Raw genomic sequence first — 17,716 nt, 5'->3', positions numbered from 1 at the left:
CACACACACACACACACACACACACACACACACACACACACAGACAGACAGACAGACAGACAGACAGACAGACAGACAGACAGACAGACAGACAGACAGAACAGACAGACAGACCCACACACACACACAGACAGACAGACAGACAGACAGACAGACAGACAGACAGACAGACAGACAGACAGACAGACAGACAGACAGACAGACAGACACACACACACACACACACACACACACACACACACACACACACACACACACACACACACACACACACACACACACACACACACACACACACACACACACAGACAGACAGACAGACAGACAGACAGACAGACAGACAGACAGACAGACAGACAGACAGACAGACAGACACACACACACACACACACACACACACACACACACACACACACACACACACAGACAGACAGACAGACAGACAGACAGACAGACAGACAGACAGACAGACAGACAGACAGACAGACAGACAGACAGACGGACACACAGACACACAGACACACAGACAGACAGACAGACAGACAGACAGACAGACAGGAAGACAGACTTTTTATTTGTATTTGATGGCATGGGTTTACAAGTATTCAAATGATATGATAACATGTCCTGTATTCAAAATCTTACTTTAGCAATCTTACTTTATGGCAAAAGAGAACAGATGTAACTGTAAAAACCCTTTTCCCCCTTTTTATTATCTTTAGTCCTTCTGATGTACTTTTACTTGAGAAACAATTTGTAAAGCAGGATATACATTCCACATTAGCCTACTGGTGGTACATTATTTCTTGCATAGTGATTCAGGTATTATTTTCTTCCTTTTTACGCAGTTGACAACTGATACAACAAACAATTTTTGTCACCAAATAAATAAATAAATAAGGTTTTGTTTGACTATTCCATCGACCAACCCCAACCCCCTTTTTATTTAAGTTTAAAATAAAAATGTTTTGGGTGACTTTAGTTTAGTTAATTTGAATGTTAATTTGTAATAATTTATAAAATAAAATATACTATATATATACTATATATAATACTATATTTTATTTATTTATTTATATTTATATATATATATAGATATAATTGTTTTTAACCAGACTGTTTAAACTCCTTTTCACTCCAAAATAACTTTAATTATTTCGCCATAGGGTAGATATTCTCTACACTGTTGCAGTGTGTTTGAGATATTGAGTAACACAGTGTAAAAATACTAAATAATAAATAAATACGCAATATCTGATAATTACTTTTATGTTGCTGCTTGTTAATAATTGTTCAACTATTTGTTTTTTAAATAGGCCTACTGTATACTGTATTATTACACAAGTTAGTTGTTTACTCATCATCAGTCATTTGGACATTTCACAGGTTGTTAATACTCGATAGCACACAGCTGCTTAGCAAAATAATGACCCTTTATAAGGAGTATCAAGGGAGAAAAGAAAAGACAGAGCTTTGAACGTCAGAAAAATATATAGAAGAAACGATAGACAGGAAGTAAATACTAACGGGAACAGCAGAAGAAGACAGACAGGAAGTAAACACTAACGGGAACAGCAGAAGAAGACGGACGGGAAGTAAACACTAACGGGCGTCACTACCCGATCTGTCCCCCTGCCCGATCTGTACTGCGCATGTGTGAGATGGTCCGCCATATTGGAGAACTCCAGACGGCAACCCAAGAAGGGCACTTGACACAGTGGCTTTTGGCAAAGCTGAAAAATAAAACTCGAGGGAGATGAGTTATTGTTATTACAACGTGACTTCACTATTATTTAACTCTTTTTATTGGGTTCTTTTATTTGGGGTTAAGTACATTGTCAGAATAAGTGAGAAATGGATTTAACTTCTGTTAGACAGCCATATGCCATACATTTTTGCATACATTCACAGTAAATATTTATTCAGTATGATAGCTGTCTAACAGAAGAATGTGTATTAAACTTAAAAACAACGCACCCTTTCAGTAGTTATAAATGTTAGTGACTCATCAACTTTCACACTTTACAATAAGGCTCCCTTTTACCAATTCGAAATGGTAGTAACTCATTAATAAATGGGAATGTGTTTTACACTTTACAATAAGGCTCCCTTTTGGCAGTTATAAATGTTAGTAACATATTCATAAATGGTCATAAGAGATGGCAAGAGACATCAAGATGGATGGGGAGGAGAATCAACTCTGTGAACAATAGATACCAAGGATGTTAGCTGATGAAGAAGACGGAGTAAGCTAGGTAGCCAATACAAGGCTTAGCGGTACAGATAAATGTGGGCTCACTATTTGGTGCTGAGGCGCATAGTGTGTAAAAGTGGCCAAAACTCTGCTGACTCAATAACTGCAGAGTTCTAGATTTATATATATTAATATCAGCACCAAACTGTGGGAGCTTCATGGGTTTTCATGGCTGAGCAGCTGCATCAAGCATTTCATCACAAAGCACAATGCCAAGCATCGGATGGAGGGGTGTAAATCACGCCGCTACTGGACTCTGGAGCAGTGGAAACGTGTTCTGTGGAGTGACCAATCACGCTTCTCTATCCGTCTGATGGACGAGTCTGGGTTTGGCGAATGCCAGGAGAGCGTTACCTGCCTGACTGCATTGTGCCAACTGTAAAGTTTGGTGGAGGAGGGATAATGCTATGGCTGGTTTTCTGAGGTTGGCCTCCGCCCCTTGAAGCGGATTCTTAATGCTTCATCTTACCAAGTCATTTTGGACAATTCTATGCTTCCTACTCTGTGGAAAATGTTTGTGGGAGGACCTTTTCTGTTCCAGCATGACTGTGCCTCAGTGCAGAAAGAAAGGTCCATAAAGGCCTGGTTGGATGAGTTTGGTGTGGAATAACTGGACTCACTGGCCCTATCATAAAAGTTCCTGTAGCCCCAATACTTTTGTATATATAGTATGTGTATATATATACACACTATATATACAAAAGTATTGGCCATATATATATACACATATATATACATACATACATATGAGAGACTAAACACTAAGGGAAAGGGGGGGATCTGGGATGAAACGACAAAGATCCAGGAGAACATCATGAAGTGACATGGGGAAAATGGGCGGTGGCTGTGAATGAAAAAGCTAAGATCCCGTGGGACTTCCATATCCAGACTAATAGAATGATGAGGGCTATCCAACCGGACATCATGGTGGTGGACAAACAGCAGAAGAAGGCAGAGAAGCTTGGGAAATATCAAAATGGCGAGATGGATTGAGGAGTTGAGGAGACAAAACATTGAACATTGAGAAAGGGTTTGTGTGCATTCCCTAGTGCTGGGGGGAAACGATTATTTTGAAAACGATTAATCGGGCGATTATTTCATCGATTAGTCGACTAATCTAACGATTCTTTTTCTGTTGTTCGATTTATAAAAAACATAATGTATCTCAAATAAATACCAAAAAACATTACTTTATTCATGACAACTGCGCACCAGCTCACGTGCAGCCCTGGCCTGGACATTGCTTGGCTCCGTTAGTTCACATACATTTATACTATAAGCTGACTAACGTTAGTCTAATGTTATGTTTGACTCGTAAACGACCACAACATGAGTTAGCTCTCTGTGCAGTTTGTTCGTTCCGGGTTAGTAGCGGCTAGATAGCGGTGTTGTGTGGCGATGCGTCGACGAGGAAATATGTCGTCGACGATATTTTGAAGTCGACGCATCGCTACAGCACTAGCATTCCCCCTTATGCACATTCATGAAATACACTTTATCACTAAACTTTTTGCTCCGTTCCGTTTAGTCATGTATTTCTTGTAAAGCATAATGGACTACAACTACATTTCGTTGTGCATCCCTGTGTGGGAGGGAACATTCTCATAGTAGAGAATATCAGCAAATATCAGCACCGACTTTATTTATCTGTACCTGGTGAGTCCTCCGTCCTCCAGGTTCCTGAAGTCACGGCTCGTCCACGTGGAGAACTTCTCCAGAATGTAAGCAGCCAGGCCTACTGGGGAGTCATTCAGTCCTCGACCTGAGAGAATATTAAACCAGAAACAAGAAAAATGATAAACCAATTTAAGATGCTATCAATCCTTTTCTACTCTACCGAAGCTGGTCTGGAGTTTGATGTCCTTACCCACAGTGTCAGGCTTGGTGGCCTGGATGTGCATGTAGCCAGACTCTTTTATGGATTCCTCCACCAGTTTGTCCATGCAGGGGTAGAGACGCTGTACATCCATGTCAGTGAAGCCAAACAGTTTTGGGAAGCGGTTCCCAAGCATGACGGATAAAGCCATGGGCAGCCCCGGCTTAGAAGGGGGGGCGAAGTTCACATGCAAGCCTCTGACAGTCCTGGGTTATGAAATAAATACCGAAAAGATTAAACACTGCGATGTATAAATAGTATACCTTTACACAAAGAGTGTGTGTGTCTTACTTGGGCTGCAGCTGAGCCATGTTGGTGGTGACCAACCAGCCCCAGTCTCCTCCGTGAGCGTAGAACTGCTGGAAGCCCAGGCGCTGCATCAGTTTGTGGAAGATGTGTGCCGCACAAACTGAATCAAAACCTGTTCTCACACACACAACATTTCAGATATTCTTGTTTTTATAAATTTATATTTTCCTCTGAATGTCTGCCAACTCACCTTTCTTATGTGGTGCTTCTGAAAACCCGTACCCTGGTATGGAAGGACACACAACCTCAAACACCAGGTCATGTGGCTCTGTGGGTTCTGTCAGCAGAGGAATCAGTCCATAAAACTCATAGAAGGAGCCCGGCCAGCCGTGAACCATTATCAGAGGAATGGCAGCAGATCCTACCGGCACCTTCTTGGGCTTCACATGCAGGTAATGGATATTAACGCCTGGGTGGCAGTCCAAAAAGGAAGAGGAAGAAGATGGGGTTAGAGAAGGACAACATCTTCTCCATGAGTTTGTGCAATTTAGACTCACCTTCAATGTTAGTTTTGAAGTGGGAGTACTGGTTAAGCTTGTCAACTTGTCCCCTCCAGTCAAAGTCATGTCTCCAGTAAGAAACCACTTTCTGCAGGTACTGGGAGTTAAAGCCATAATTAAACTGGCTGTCCTCCAGTGAAGGGACAGGGCGAGTCTGGTCTATCCTTGTGTACAGGTCCTGCAAGAAGGAAGCAAGAAAGACAGAGATAGACAGTATGTGGAGGGGAACATGAGTAAATGCTATGGAGTTATCTTGATTGATGGCTTGAGGAGTACTGGATAACGGGATTAAGTAATCCGGATACAAACAAAGAATGAGATTACTGATTCAAAAAAAAAAAAATGGGGATTAGTAGCGGGATTAGTAGCAGGATTACAATGTTACAATACATTTTCAAATAACGAAAAGCATATTAAGAAGCACAGTTCACCAGTCTCACAACAACCAGTGAAACTAGTCTAAAGTGAAACCATCATCGTGGCCTCTAGTTAAAAAAAACACTTTCTTTGGGTGGCGATTGGAATAGGTAGGCGTGCTGGTTGAATCTGCTTTTCTTTTTTATATGTTCTTTTTGAAAATTCAGTAGGTGAATACTTGATTTGTTTAAAATACTGTCATCGCCTAATCCATATACTTTAGTAAACTGAAAAAGTGCATATTTCTGCTTTGTATGCTATACTGTTCTGTAGGCTAATACTTTAAGTGTGAATAGGCCTGCTGCCTGAATCTGCTTTATGGTTTTCACTTTATCTGTGTATGTTCCTGGAGTGTTTAACCCCTTGGTGCGGTTCGTTTGGGTTGGTGTGATTTGACCAATTGTTGAACAGCATTTCCGTGCACGTGACTTTTGACTACAGTTTATAGTCCATTTGAGGTTTGCCTGTGTCAGCGCCATATAGATAGAAGAGTTACGACAGCGGAAGTCCAAAAACGGTTATCGTCACGTGGTTCATGTAGACGAGGATCGTTCCCCGGAAGTTCATGGCGGGCAATGTGAACGCATTGATAACCGGAGATAGAACTACGATTTTTGGTAATTATTAGTGAATAAAGGTTTTGATTTGCAATATTTATACAATAAATCGATATGTGTATGTATTTACATCAATATGTTTTAAAAAATAAAATAGAATTTGCTAATATTAAGTGATAATATTAGGATTAGTGTGAACAACTAGTTTACATGTTAGGCTAACAGTGCCTTGGTTAAAGAGCCTGTTGCTGTTTATTTATAGCTTTGAATTCTTTAAAACCAATATTATCTTCTTAAACTTGTATGGTAGTCAGGAGCATCACTTTCTAATGTTTATTGATATATTTAGAGGGAGGGGATCTAAAGGAATGCTTCAAAATTCAGATTAGATTAATTTCTACCATTTTCTTAAATTCATGGTAGTTTCAGTAATCCCATGGTAATTGAGGACACAAGTTATCTAAATGACTAATGTTATCTTTATGGCTTTCAGAAAGGACAGGAGACCGACAGGTGACTATCAAAGGACTAGCAGCAGCAGCAGCAGCAGCAGCAGCAGATGATGATGATGTTAAATGTGTTGTTTTAGGAACATCCATTGCAAATACATGGAATTCAATAAACATTGAATAGCATATCATGCAGTTTGTCTGTGCCTTTTCCTCCGTGTTGTCCTGGTTTGCTGTGCTGCCTCCTAGTCGCCACCATGGTTTGCTGTGCTGCCTGGGGATGCTCAAATCGCTCTGAGAAAGGAGTACGAATGTACGGCTTCCCCACTGACACAGAGCGGAGGAAAAAATGGCTTGCTCAAGTCAGCAGGAGCAATTTCACGACCAACAGCAAAAAAATATGTGAGGTAATTATATACAAACACTGCATTTGCACTTATTCACAAAACGAAAACCATACCATTGGGAAAGCTTAATGTTTTGTTTAATACAAAAAAACAGGGAAAGGCTTGAAAAACACAGAGTTGAGACTCAGGGTGCAGGGTGAGAGTCTCAGTGCAGGTATTCAGGCTCCATTGAATCCCCCTCTGGTTCTTGTGCTGAAAGAGGGAGTAACAGACATTCATTATATAATGAATGTTACAGAGTCATCATTTTGAGAAAAAGGCCTTTTAAAGTTTTACTCTTCTCTGGAATCCATCGATCTGATTGATTATTAGCGGAGCAAATGATCAAATACTACGGAGGGAAGATATTTTCGTTTGGATTACTGCACTCACAGGAAACACCGGCTGTTGTTATGCCTGTTGTGACGTTAAATTACTCCGTTCTCCGCTTGTAATTATGCCGTTACTAAGCTTCAAACCTGCATTTATCATCTGAATTTGCCAAAACAAGTTTAATATTCTGAAAGCCAAGACTTTGTTTATTTGAAATCAGATGAAAACAAACTGTAACGGACCCTGCCATGTTATCTATGACTATGATTACTATATGCCTTACATTCATAATTTCAGCGGGAGGGAGGGGGAGCGGCGCTGTGGAAGATCAGAGTGGCCAGTGAGAGGCGAGCTGTGGTCTTCCCTTTACAAGCTTAAAAAATGCGTGTAGCTACTGAGATTGAAACAATAAAAAATAACAAAATATACACAGCTAGATCAGATTGTAGAAAGCAGGTAGAGTATTGAGAAACCTCTATTGAAACCACGAGAAGTAGGGAAATGAGTTTTAAGAGCAATGGGACGTCCTTTCTTCCGGAGCGTCACATGAAGCGACGTCCGTTCTTGATGACGCCGCACAGCTGATCGTCTGACAGCAGCCAGCTCTGTCCCCGTTATTTTCACAAACACCCCCGCCACACATTTACCGACACAAACATTTGTATCATCTGTTGTAGACCCCAATAAATAAAATAAAATAAGAACTCAGTCTCAAAAAAGATAAACGTCATTCTTAAAATGTATAAACGAAAAGCGATCATGAAAATGTTTCCAATAAATGAATAAAATGATTTTTGACCACTTTGTTGTTCAGATATATCACATATTTGTAACTAAATGATACATTAATTGAAACAAAACACAGTATAGACTGAGGAGCGACTCTCGTGAGTTTCATGTATTTTCTTCACACCGCTGGGAAACTGCTCTCAAGAAGCATCAGATCAGTGCATGCACTGCATCTTCCAATCAGTGAGCGATACACAGTAAGGGGGCGGGGCGAGTATCTGTGGATTTAATCGGAGGATGGTCTGGTGATTCCTCGGTTTTCGCTCCTCCATTATCGCTCCTCGATCCTCGATCCTCGTTCCTCCGGCAGAAATAAGAGCCATGGGACGCTACTCAAGATGGCACAGACAAATCACCTTCCGGTGATACCGAGGAGTGAGGAGCGAGGAAATGAAAATAATCGACCTGAGAAGGACCCGACGAGTCGAGGAGTCGAGGAGGGGAAATTAGAGTATTGAGAAGCCTCTTCTGTCTTCTTCCTGTTCATTACTCTCTCTGTCCTATACGCTTTCTCTTTGTTCAATCTCTCCGTCGTTGTTAACTTTTTGCTCCTCCTCACTTGTCTCTCCTGCAAGTGAATTAAAAGCAATTCAGCCATTTAGTTCATTTCACTTGTTTGTTTGCATTTTTTTTTATTTAAGTCTGTTTTGTTTGATTCTCAAAAGAGATACAATTGTATGTTATTATGACATCATAACTGCAATATAGATGTATGTTGTTTTAAATTATGCCGATTGTCTATATTGTAAATGAAAACTATTGTTATAGTCCGTCCCCTCGATCGGTACCGGGACCCCGATCGTCCGGCCCGTAGGTGGCTCTCCTCAGGTCTTAGGTGCGCGTCCGATTCTAAAAGTGATTTGGACCCGAAGTAGGTTATCGGTAGACCACGACGCTGAGTCGGTCTCGTCCCGTAGGCAGAGCGGCACGACGTTGAGGTCGCGACGGGGGAGGTGAATAGTCTGCGTCGGTGCGTTTCTTTTCGCTTTTTGCCTCCATTAAGGTTGCGAGTTTTTCCTAACGCCACCCGGGGCTCGGCACACCACCAGACGACAGACAGCTCGCACTTCTCGTTCGTCGTCGCAGGTTACGTCGCCCGTGACTTGTCCATTATGGAAATGAAAGTTCCAGGATTTTACATATTGTTTGTCTTGAGAAGGGGCTACTGTGCAGTTCTTTGTGTTCCTTGAGGTGTTCTAGATTGTCTTTTGTGTTTGGGATTTACGTTGTCCGCCATTAGTTTGTTTTGCGCCTAACTCCCCTGCCGCGCCTCTTGTTAGCGCGCCGGTGGTCCCACTGTGTTAGCCCGATAGTGTCCCTCCTTTGTCTGTCTCTCGTGTCCTGTCCCCCTCTGCCCGCCAAATGCTTTTATTTTGTCCTTTGGGGGCGGAGTGCGCATTTCTGTCTTTCCTGTCTAGTTTGGTGTGTGCTGTCTACACTGTAATATCCGGCCGAGCCGGTCATGAACCTAATTTAACGCATTATTTTCGATCGATCTCTCGATTGGGATTCAATAGATGTAATGTAGGTTACAGTCTTACTAATGGAAGAATTGTTTGCGAACATGTACGAAAAGAAAGTAAAGTTAACTCATTTGTAACCTTCTGATGATTGTAAAATAACAAAGAAAAGATGTGACTGGAGTCTATATTACTTTCTGATGCGAGTTCAGCTTCAGTCAGAAACCGATTTCCTCCTGGTCTTGTCCCGGTCTTTCTTTCTCCTCTGCCCTCTTTTCACTACCTTCAGTGCCTCCTTGACGTTCCATGTTCAGAATACGAGATGAGNGTCCTCGCTACCGTGGTGTCCGTGTGGAGGGAAGAAAAACTAGCAACAGGTATGTTACTAGTTTGAAGAAAAAAATCAAACCTTACCGTAATTTCGAAAGAAAGAAACGGCGAGGCAGATTACAATATTAACTGGTGTGTTAATATTGTTCAGTCTTCTTGCAAAGCAAAAAAGTAACCGGCAAGCGCCCGTCGACCGAATGTTAGCTTTGGGTTCAGTCTGTGGACCGTTAAGCTAGCCCGGCTACTGATAATTCGAGATGTGCTCTGAAGCGAGAAGAGGTGTTTGAATGACGCTGCGTCGTAGCGCAAGCTACTTATAGGGTGGGTGGATTCCCTGACGTAGACGTCAAGACCACCAGCCAATCAGGATCGGCGTAATGAGATTGATGCTTCTGTTTGCATACGCGTTGAGGCGCATCCCATAGTGAGACATCGAACGGAGTGTTATGAATGAGAACTTGCATGATATGTTCAATAGAAAAACAAACGCAATTGGTCATCCTCTTCCTAATTAGAAAATCTACAAAATGAAAATTTCCAATGTTAAACACTGTTTTATTTTGGTTGCAGTAATGTTGTGAATCTTCAGTTAAAAGATAAGGAATTCTTGTTTTGTAAACATGTTTCCAAAGTATTGAATTTATCTTTCCAGAATGAAAAGACACTATATGGGAAAACAATAGAATATTTGCTCTGTACATTTTTCAGTTTTTATGGATAATTTGATCATTGGTGTTAAACTGTGATCCGTCTCATATCTTTTGATGAGAAAGCCATTTCTATGGCTCTAGACTTCTTCCAGTGTCCTTCATCCCCTGTATGGGAAAATCTGAGGCCTAATTCCTTTATTTTTCAGGCAACTAAACTGTCTAATGATGATGATTATTTTTTTCAATAAACTAGTGGGGGCTGATGTTGATGGTTTTATCGATGACATACTTTAGGCTAACTGCTTTCACTTGATATATTCATGTCATTTTTTTGTGCCTCTGTTCTATGTTTTACCTGGCTGCAAGACAATTTCCCTTAAAAATAAGAAAGTTGAAGTTGACAACACTTAAGGCAAACTCATGAAAGTAACACGTTTATGTAACTTGTAACAACAGTAACTCTAAATATGAAGCTCTCACACACAAAAAGACTCCCACTCAGCACTGTGTCCTTGTCTCTACACATAGAGTGAATCTTAGTAACTATGGCCTCAGAGAATATAGCAGACAGAAAGCTCAAGATAGCACGATTCAAGGTGTTTATCATCAGTCAGAGGGGGTGAGTCAAGCGGGGAAACCAACATCTGCGGGGCCAGACTAAATGGGAACAGTTATGCAAACACACACACACACACACAGGATAAAATGGAGCAGCAATGGTAGCTGCACACTGTGAAACATCAAAGGTAGGAATCTGGCAGCATGGCCGGGAGCCATTACGTTGCCCCTCACCTCTCCATGAGAGAATCAATCAGCATTCATTTGCAAGTACTGCTAAGTCACATACTAACATATGCTAATCACACGCACTAAACACTTTCCCACACTGCAGATGGAAAGTTTCATCGTTAAGAGGATGAAGTCTTTATTACAGCTTAGGTCTTTGGGCCTGAAACATTATTTAGGTCATTGCTCTTCCTTTGACACGCACAAGCAACATTGATGGATTCATGTACTCTGTATTCTCAACACATCATTCAATATGGATTTGAAAGAATGAAGGATTGATGGTGTAATGTAATCACTAGCATCTAGCATATGCATATGGTCAGCATATGTATGAATAAATTAATTTATTTGCAGCTACGGTTGGGTTTATGTGCTCTGCAAGAGCTACTATGTGCAATTACCAAGCTGACGGAATTAATCACAGGTGTGGAGTGTTTTTATATCATTTTAAAGTACATGACATACATATTTTGATTTCACTGCATCATGATAAAATGCAATTGAGAACACCATCTGTTGCTGTTTGCAGCGGTGTGAGTATTTGTGTAGTGCATGCAATCATGCCCACGCATATGCACACATTTCACATGTGCGCATCAAAGAACCCAATTAGTTGAGTGAGACCAAACAGCGACAGACACTGCATGCTAATGGAGAGTTAGCCAAAGTAATTTGAAGAAGTGGAAATTGACAGAAGAATGAAGGATTGATTTCTGTTTATTTTCCACCTGACAGGGTTCTGGCTCTCAATCAGGCAGGATTCAGTTCAGCTGTTAACAACACAGGAATGGAGCTTGTGCTGAGACACTCGGGTGCCTCAAGTGCATGCCTGTCTACCCCTGCTGAGCAGAGGGTTGCAGAGGCAGTGACCAGAAGAACAGGGAAACAGGTAGGGTGAAGTTACAAATAAAAGGCTGCCAGGGCTGATTTGCTCACCTTGACACGCGGGAACCGGCGAGTCCCAGGCATAGAAGTCATAGGGGGTCTTCTTGCACACAGCTGTTCCCTTTCCGATCAGCTTGTAGCCCCTGTCGCAGGCCCAGCGCACCATGCTGTTCAGGTGACCTCCGGTCTGGCTCACGACAAATCCGTGTTGTGGGGAGTCTGGGGTACTGCAGTACATCGCTACAATGGATGGAGGAATAAAGGAACACGGGAGAGGAGCGGGATGAATATCGAGGAAAGGGAGAGGACAGAGGCAACAACAGAAGGTGAGAATACAGTCACAGAAAAGGGAATAGAGAACAGATAAACAGATATTACTAGAGAAAAAGAGAGATTAAGCAGAGGAAAGGAAACGATTAGAGGCTTTAACAAAGCTCCTCTAGAGAAAAACTCAGGTGAACATTTTAGTCACAGCGAGGCTCCATTTTAAATTCAGAAAGATAATAAGGGAAGATGCCTGAGGACTGTCACATCTATTTAGCACTCAGGCTGTGTGCCAAAGGAAGTCCTCAAAATCACATTATTACTATTCCTCTCGTGGCCTATGGGCACGCACATATTCAATTTGATTTAACACAAGCAATACTCATGCATCCTCTAGTTATTTGTTCCAAAGCCTTACTTTCCCCTCATCTTACAGCCCATCGAACACAAAAAAGGTACATTTGATTTCCAGAATATGAGCACCGAATAGCCGATGGGACAGAAAAACCAAGGCAGGGATGTGTGCTTCACAAATGCCATCAAACATTTCTTCAAATCAGGATGACTGGAAGAAAGCAGGGATTTCAGTAGAAAAGACACACACAGGGGTTTAAGTCAGTTCCTGTTCAAGTCAATCAAGTCAAGGAGGAGTTTTCTTTACAAAATTCATCACACCGACTTACTTTCACAGTAACACTCTAGTGTATTAAATATAATGGAGAGGCACAACATAAAAAAATCATGTCTTTTATGCTTTTTTCATTATCATTGATGCATTTCAAATGGAAGAAGATCCCCTTTGCTGCTCTTGCATAGTACCGCTTGCTTTATTAAAGAACCAATTAAGAATTTACCAACCTTTTTAAGTTAGGGAGTGCATAACAACATGGAAGTCTTGCAGTGATTTATTTTTCCTGCCTCATGTTGCTCTTATAGTGAGCCATTTGAAATGTTTGTGGAAATTCAAAGTAGTTTTGTCAATTTATTAATTTTTAAATCTAAAAAAAGAAGATCATTCATAGCATAATGTGATAAAAATATCATGGGGTCACATTGTATCCTCAGTAAAATGCAGTAGCTGCAGCAGAGAAGCTTCGATTAATATATATTCCCTATTTATTGTTATCACTCGTTCAATTGAAGCATCTCCAGAGAGTGTTGACAATATAAATGCCTTAAAAACCCATGACTTTTATCACTTCTCTCTAGTTAAGAGATAAAGTATATTGAAATAGCACTAGTAAAAGTATGATTATAAGCTGGATACATACTTTGATACTCACCCACGTATCTGATGTGGAAGCCACGTCTGTTGGTGCCGTGGTCAGAGGACCAGCGCAGCAGGAGCTGGTGGCCGGCGGTAGTCAGGCTGAAGGGCGTCTCAATGTCACCGCTGAGGGATGCCAGGCTCTGCCCGTAGATGTTGGGACCTGAACACAGACAGACGGACAGACACAAACATAATGTACCAGAATAACAAGCATTAATGTAGACCGACGCAAACATGCATCTTCATTTGTTTCCTAGTTAAATAGCACTAAGTGCAGGTGTGTGGTGAGAACACCAGAGCATATAGTATTTAACATTTCCAAATGCCTTATCATGGCATCAAACACATAGTTGCATTTATTTAAAATGTAATTAGAGGACTTGTATGAAATCTGCTTTTTAACTCATTCTAGTAATCTGAGCAACGAGCAGATTTGATAAATTGCGACCAGGGAACAGTCTGAGGATCCAATAGCCGCTTTCAGACCAAGTACTTTGCAGTACTTAGTTCCCAGCACTTAGTACCCCCATGGAACTAAGTACAGATCGCGTTCACAGCGGAATAAATTCCCTGAGGGAAGATTACGCAAATGAAGCCGCTGACGTCACTTCTTCTTCTTCTGGTTTGGGTTTACTGGCAGGCCGCAAACAACTTCACGGCGTATACTGCCACCCGAAGTCCCCGGCCGGAAGTCCCCGGAGTTGGGGAGTAAATCGCCAGAACGCCGACACCTCTTCATCACTCCACCGCTCCAAGGCTGCCAAGGCCTTTTCTTTTTTGTGTTGCCATAAATTATTCTTTCTCCGTTGGTGCGCGGGGCTAATGCTAATAATGCTAATGCCAGTAAATACAATGGCGGCTTCAAAAAACTTTTGAAAACGTTTTACGGGCCGTGGTTTGCAATTCGCCCAGCCAATAAACAATTGGAAAAAAATGTTCTCCCCAGGAGAGTACCACCTCTCTGGAACTACAAAGGGGGTACAAGTTCTCATGAACGAAGTTCTCTTTTTCGTGTGAACGCAAAATCCCAGGAACTATCGGAACTAAACGGGAAAAGCACGGGGAAAAGTACTCCGGCATGAAAGCGCCTATTGCCTTCATCAAAGGCCCCTCAGCAGTGCCAAGGAGGCAATGTGGCCCCTCTCAAAGCATCAGTCAACACTGCATTTAATCTGTTGGGACAGGCGACCCTCCGTTCCTCAGCCAAATCCCTACAGACTGAGCTACTGCCACCCCTTAACACACTAGAACCCAAAATCAGCTCTAAAATAAGATGCTGAAACAGTGGTTAAAAAATGTTTTTCCCACTGAGAACCACTACCATTTTAACACTAGACCAAACACATACATTATTTAGCTTGAGTCAAATTGTTTGTATCCTGCTTAGTACATTTTTCACACCAACATTCCAGCAGCACCCACCATCAAATATTTCCAAGATGTCAAACTCCTTCTCTGTCTGGAAGAGCTCAAAGTGAAGAGTCATGTTGTAACCCTTTTCCACGTTGATCAGCCAGGAGCACATCTGGAGATTGGGGTAGTTGTCAGGGTAGCCTGGACTCAAGATCACCCCCGTTGAGTCAAAACGCACCTCATGGGCTGGACATTGGACTGGAAGAACAGAAACAGTATAAGGGCATGCAGCGATACAGGGAGAACAGGGGGAAAAGAAAAGAGAAGAAGGGAGAGGGAGATGAAAACCTAGTGGAGGCAGAAAACTGAATAAACAGAGGTAAAGGGAAGAGATTGGAAGGTACAATTAAAGATGAGGCAAGATGATTTGAAGAAAGAAAATACAGGAATGCTCCACTGTGACAGTGGTAATCACATTGGAAAAATAACTAGTCCTGGAAACAATTACATTCCAGCCACACTGATATTGCACCTAAGGGCTGAGCTGGTGAGACTGCTCCTGTCACCAGGCTCCCCTGATATCAATCCATCAAATTATAAAACTGAATAAGTGATACAGCTATCTTTTTTTGGAAAAATGGTGTGTGTAAGGCGTATGTGTGTGTGAGTAGATGTGAATCAGCTCACAGCATTCCCTTAATTTCTTTTAGGCTGGCATGCTGGAAAATGACAGTTCTGTTTCCTTCTTTGCCTTTTGTGCTGTTAACACAAGTTTCTCTTCAGTGTCACTAGTGAAGAAAAATGACGCATATAAAAGGTTAATGTGAACAAGTGCTCCAAATAAAAAGGTCACTGGGAACAGTTGGACATATATCAAGAAAAAAAGGCAGAGTAGGAAAAAAATTAACACAAAGCAATATGAATATTCCTCTGGGGAGTTGCTGCAGTTTCAACTAGCACAGATTTTGGCTCAGAGATAACAGGCAGATATGATCTCCGAAAAGTCAAAGTCAGAAAGGTTCTAAATAAAAATACATTTCTTAAAGCACACAGTACAGCAATCATCCTCTGCGGGAACTGAGGTCAACAAAGCGTCTCATTACAATAAATCAACAACAAAGTTGAATACTTGAATCAAAGAAAAAGAAAAGACAAAAGCATAAAAGGATTTGTTCATGGAAGAATCAATATTTATAGAAACACTTTTCATGAGGGAGGAAACAAATCTCCAGTCGATCTGCTCAGAAAATAAATTAATATAGCAATTTGTTACGAATAGCAGTATTTATTTGCTACCATTGCTTGGCAGTTTGTGATAGATGTGATCAATATTTTTCAGTACATACTTGAGTGAAGTCTTTCCTGATCAGACACTTCTGGTTTTTACATCTCTCAAAAAAGTATTAACTTGTATTTATTTCCAATCCCACTTCTTTATATAGTGGGCTCTAATGAGCATATACGGAAGAAAAGGTAAACCAAAGCTGACCTACAGTATAAGGGCTAAAGGTAAAGAGCAATGTGCAGGGTGCATTTCTTAATGAGTTTACACTTCTGATGAAAGGATAATTTCAATATTTATTCATTAAGGGAAAAAAAAGGAATTTTGGATAATGACACCTCAAAGCTTTTTGAGAATGGTGTTAGTGTGTCAGTTCAGTGATCAGTATGTCATTTTCAACCAGTTTCAGGTTTATTTTTTTCAGTTTCCTAAACTGTAAATTATTTACAAACACTGCTTTCTAAAGTTCACACTTTCCCAAATATAGTCTGAACTGTATTTTGTACGTAGTTGAGAGCCTTGATTTTGCATGTGAGATTTAAGTATGTCTAAAGTTGAATGTTAGAGACTTGTGAGTCTCACTGACCATACGATGGAGTTCATAACGGGGTGGGTCTTCTGTCTGTGCTGTTAATTCACGCCGCTGCTTCCTCAGTTCTCTCCTCAGCAGGAGCCTCTACTTATACTGATGGCAGTAAGAATATTTTCATAAAGCTGACACAAATTCAACTTAAAATAAATGTGTGAAAAAGTAGTTACTTAAATTACTGATTTCATTCTTTACAACTTAAATACATATATTAGCACTGGGGTTGCCAGCTTTGTACACTGAACACAATCCCATTCCCTGGGGTGCTTTACCATTTTGGATTGATTTAAGATGCAGATTAAATCTATATCTGGCAAAAGTTTGTTATTGAAATAATTGAGCCCTATAGTTTAAAGAGCCTGTGACACGAACCCAACAACTGTTGTGCAATGAAATAGTGGGCTACTAGTAATCTCGAACCGTCAGTTTAAAAAAGAAAAAGCGATACCGTTCCGATAAATATCAATAATTTCGAACATCGCGGGAAAATTCCTTCGACTCATTTTGAGGTTTTGGGGGAAGCCGGAAGTGACGTCAATGCGGGAACGCTTCACTGTGCGGCGAGAGAGCCAAACACGGACAAAGTGTGTTGTCATGCGTAGAAATGGTGAATTACTGAGTTTAGGCACGTTAATAACGTTTTAATGAAGTTGACTACAGTATATTCATATCAACATAAACATAAATGATCGTGGTGAAGATGATGATTAAATTAGGATTAAAAATCGGTAGTGAGAGCTGCTGAATTTCCTCCCGTCGGATGTGATATAAAAACAAATCGATTATTTTTGTAGTTGTAAACTCAAGTGGATGAAACTACATTTATTAGTGCTTTCATGTCAATTCGGCGAACATATGATACATTAAATGATCGTGAGGATGATGATTTAAAAATCTTTTGTTTGAGCCGGTCTGCATTTCCTGATGAGAAAACAAACCGATGCTTTTTGTAGTTGTAGTACACCAACATGGAT

At 41.0% G+C, this 17,716-nt stretch overlaps 1 protein-coding gene across 1 annotated transcript in view; it reads right to left on the bottom strand.

Moving 5' to 3' along the window:
• Nucleotides 1–17,716, bottom strand: part of LOC104957131 (CUB and sushi domain-containing protein 3-like) — a 196,504-nt gene that overhangs the window by 23,098 nt on the left and 155,690 nt on the right. Inside the window, 3 exon segments of the mRNA XM_010784744.1 lie at nt 12,036–12,224; nt 13,532–13,678; nt 14,941–15,129. Of these exon segments, the coding sequence (XP_010783046.1) occupies nt 12,036–12,224; nt 13,532–13,678; nt 14,941–15,129 (525 nt within the window).

Source organism: Notothenia coriiceps, unplaced genomic scaffold, assembly GCF_000735185.1.
Source record: "Notothenia coriiceps isolate Sejong01 unplaced genomic scaffold, NC01 NC01_scaffold00026424, whole genome shotgun sequence".
Taxonomy (NCBI): domain Eukaryota; kingdom Metazoa; phylum Chordata; class Actinopteri; order Perciformes; family Nototheniidae; genus Notothenia; species Notothenia coriiceps.
The sequence above is the reverse complement of the archived record's forward strand: the minus strand, read 5'-3'. Positions and strand labels throughout refer to the sequence as shown.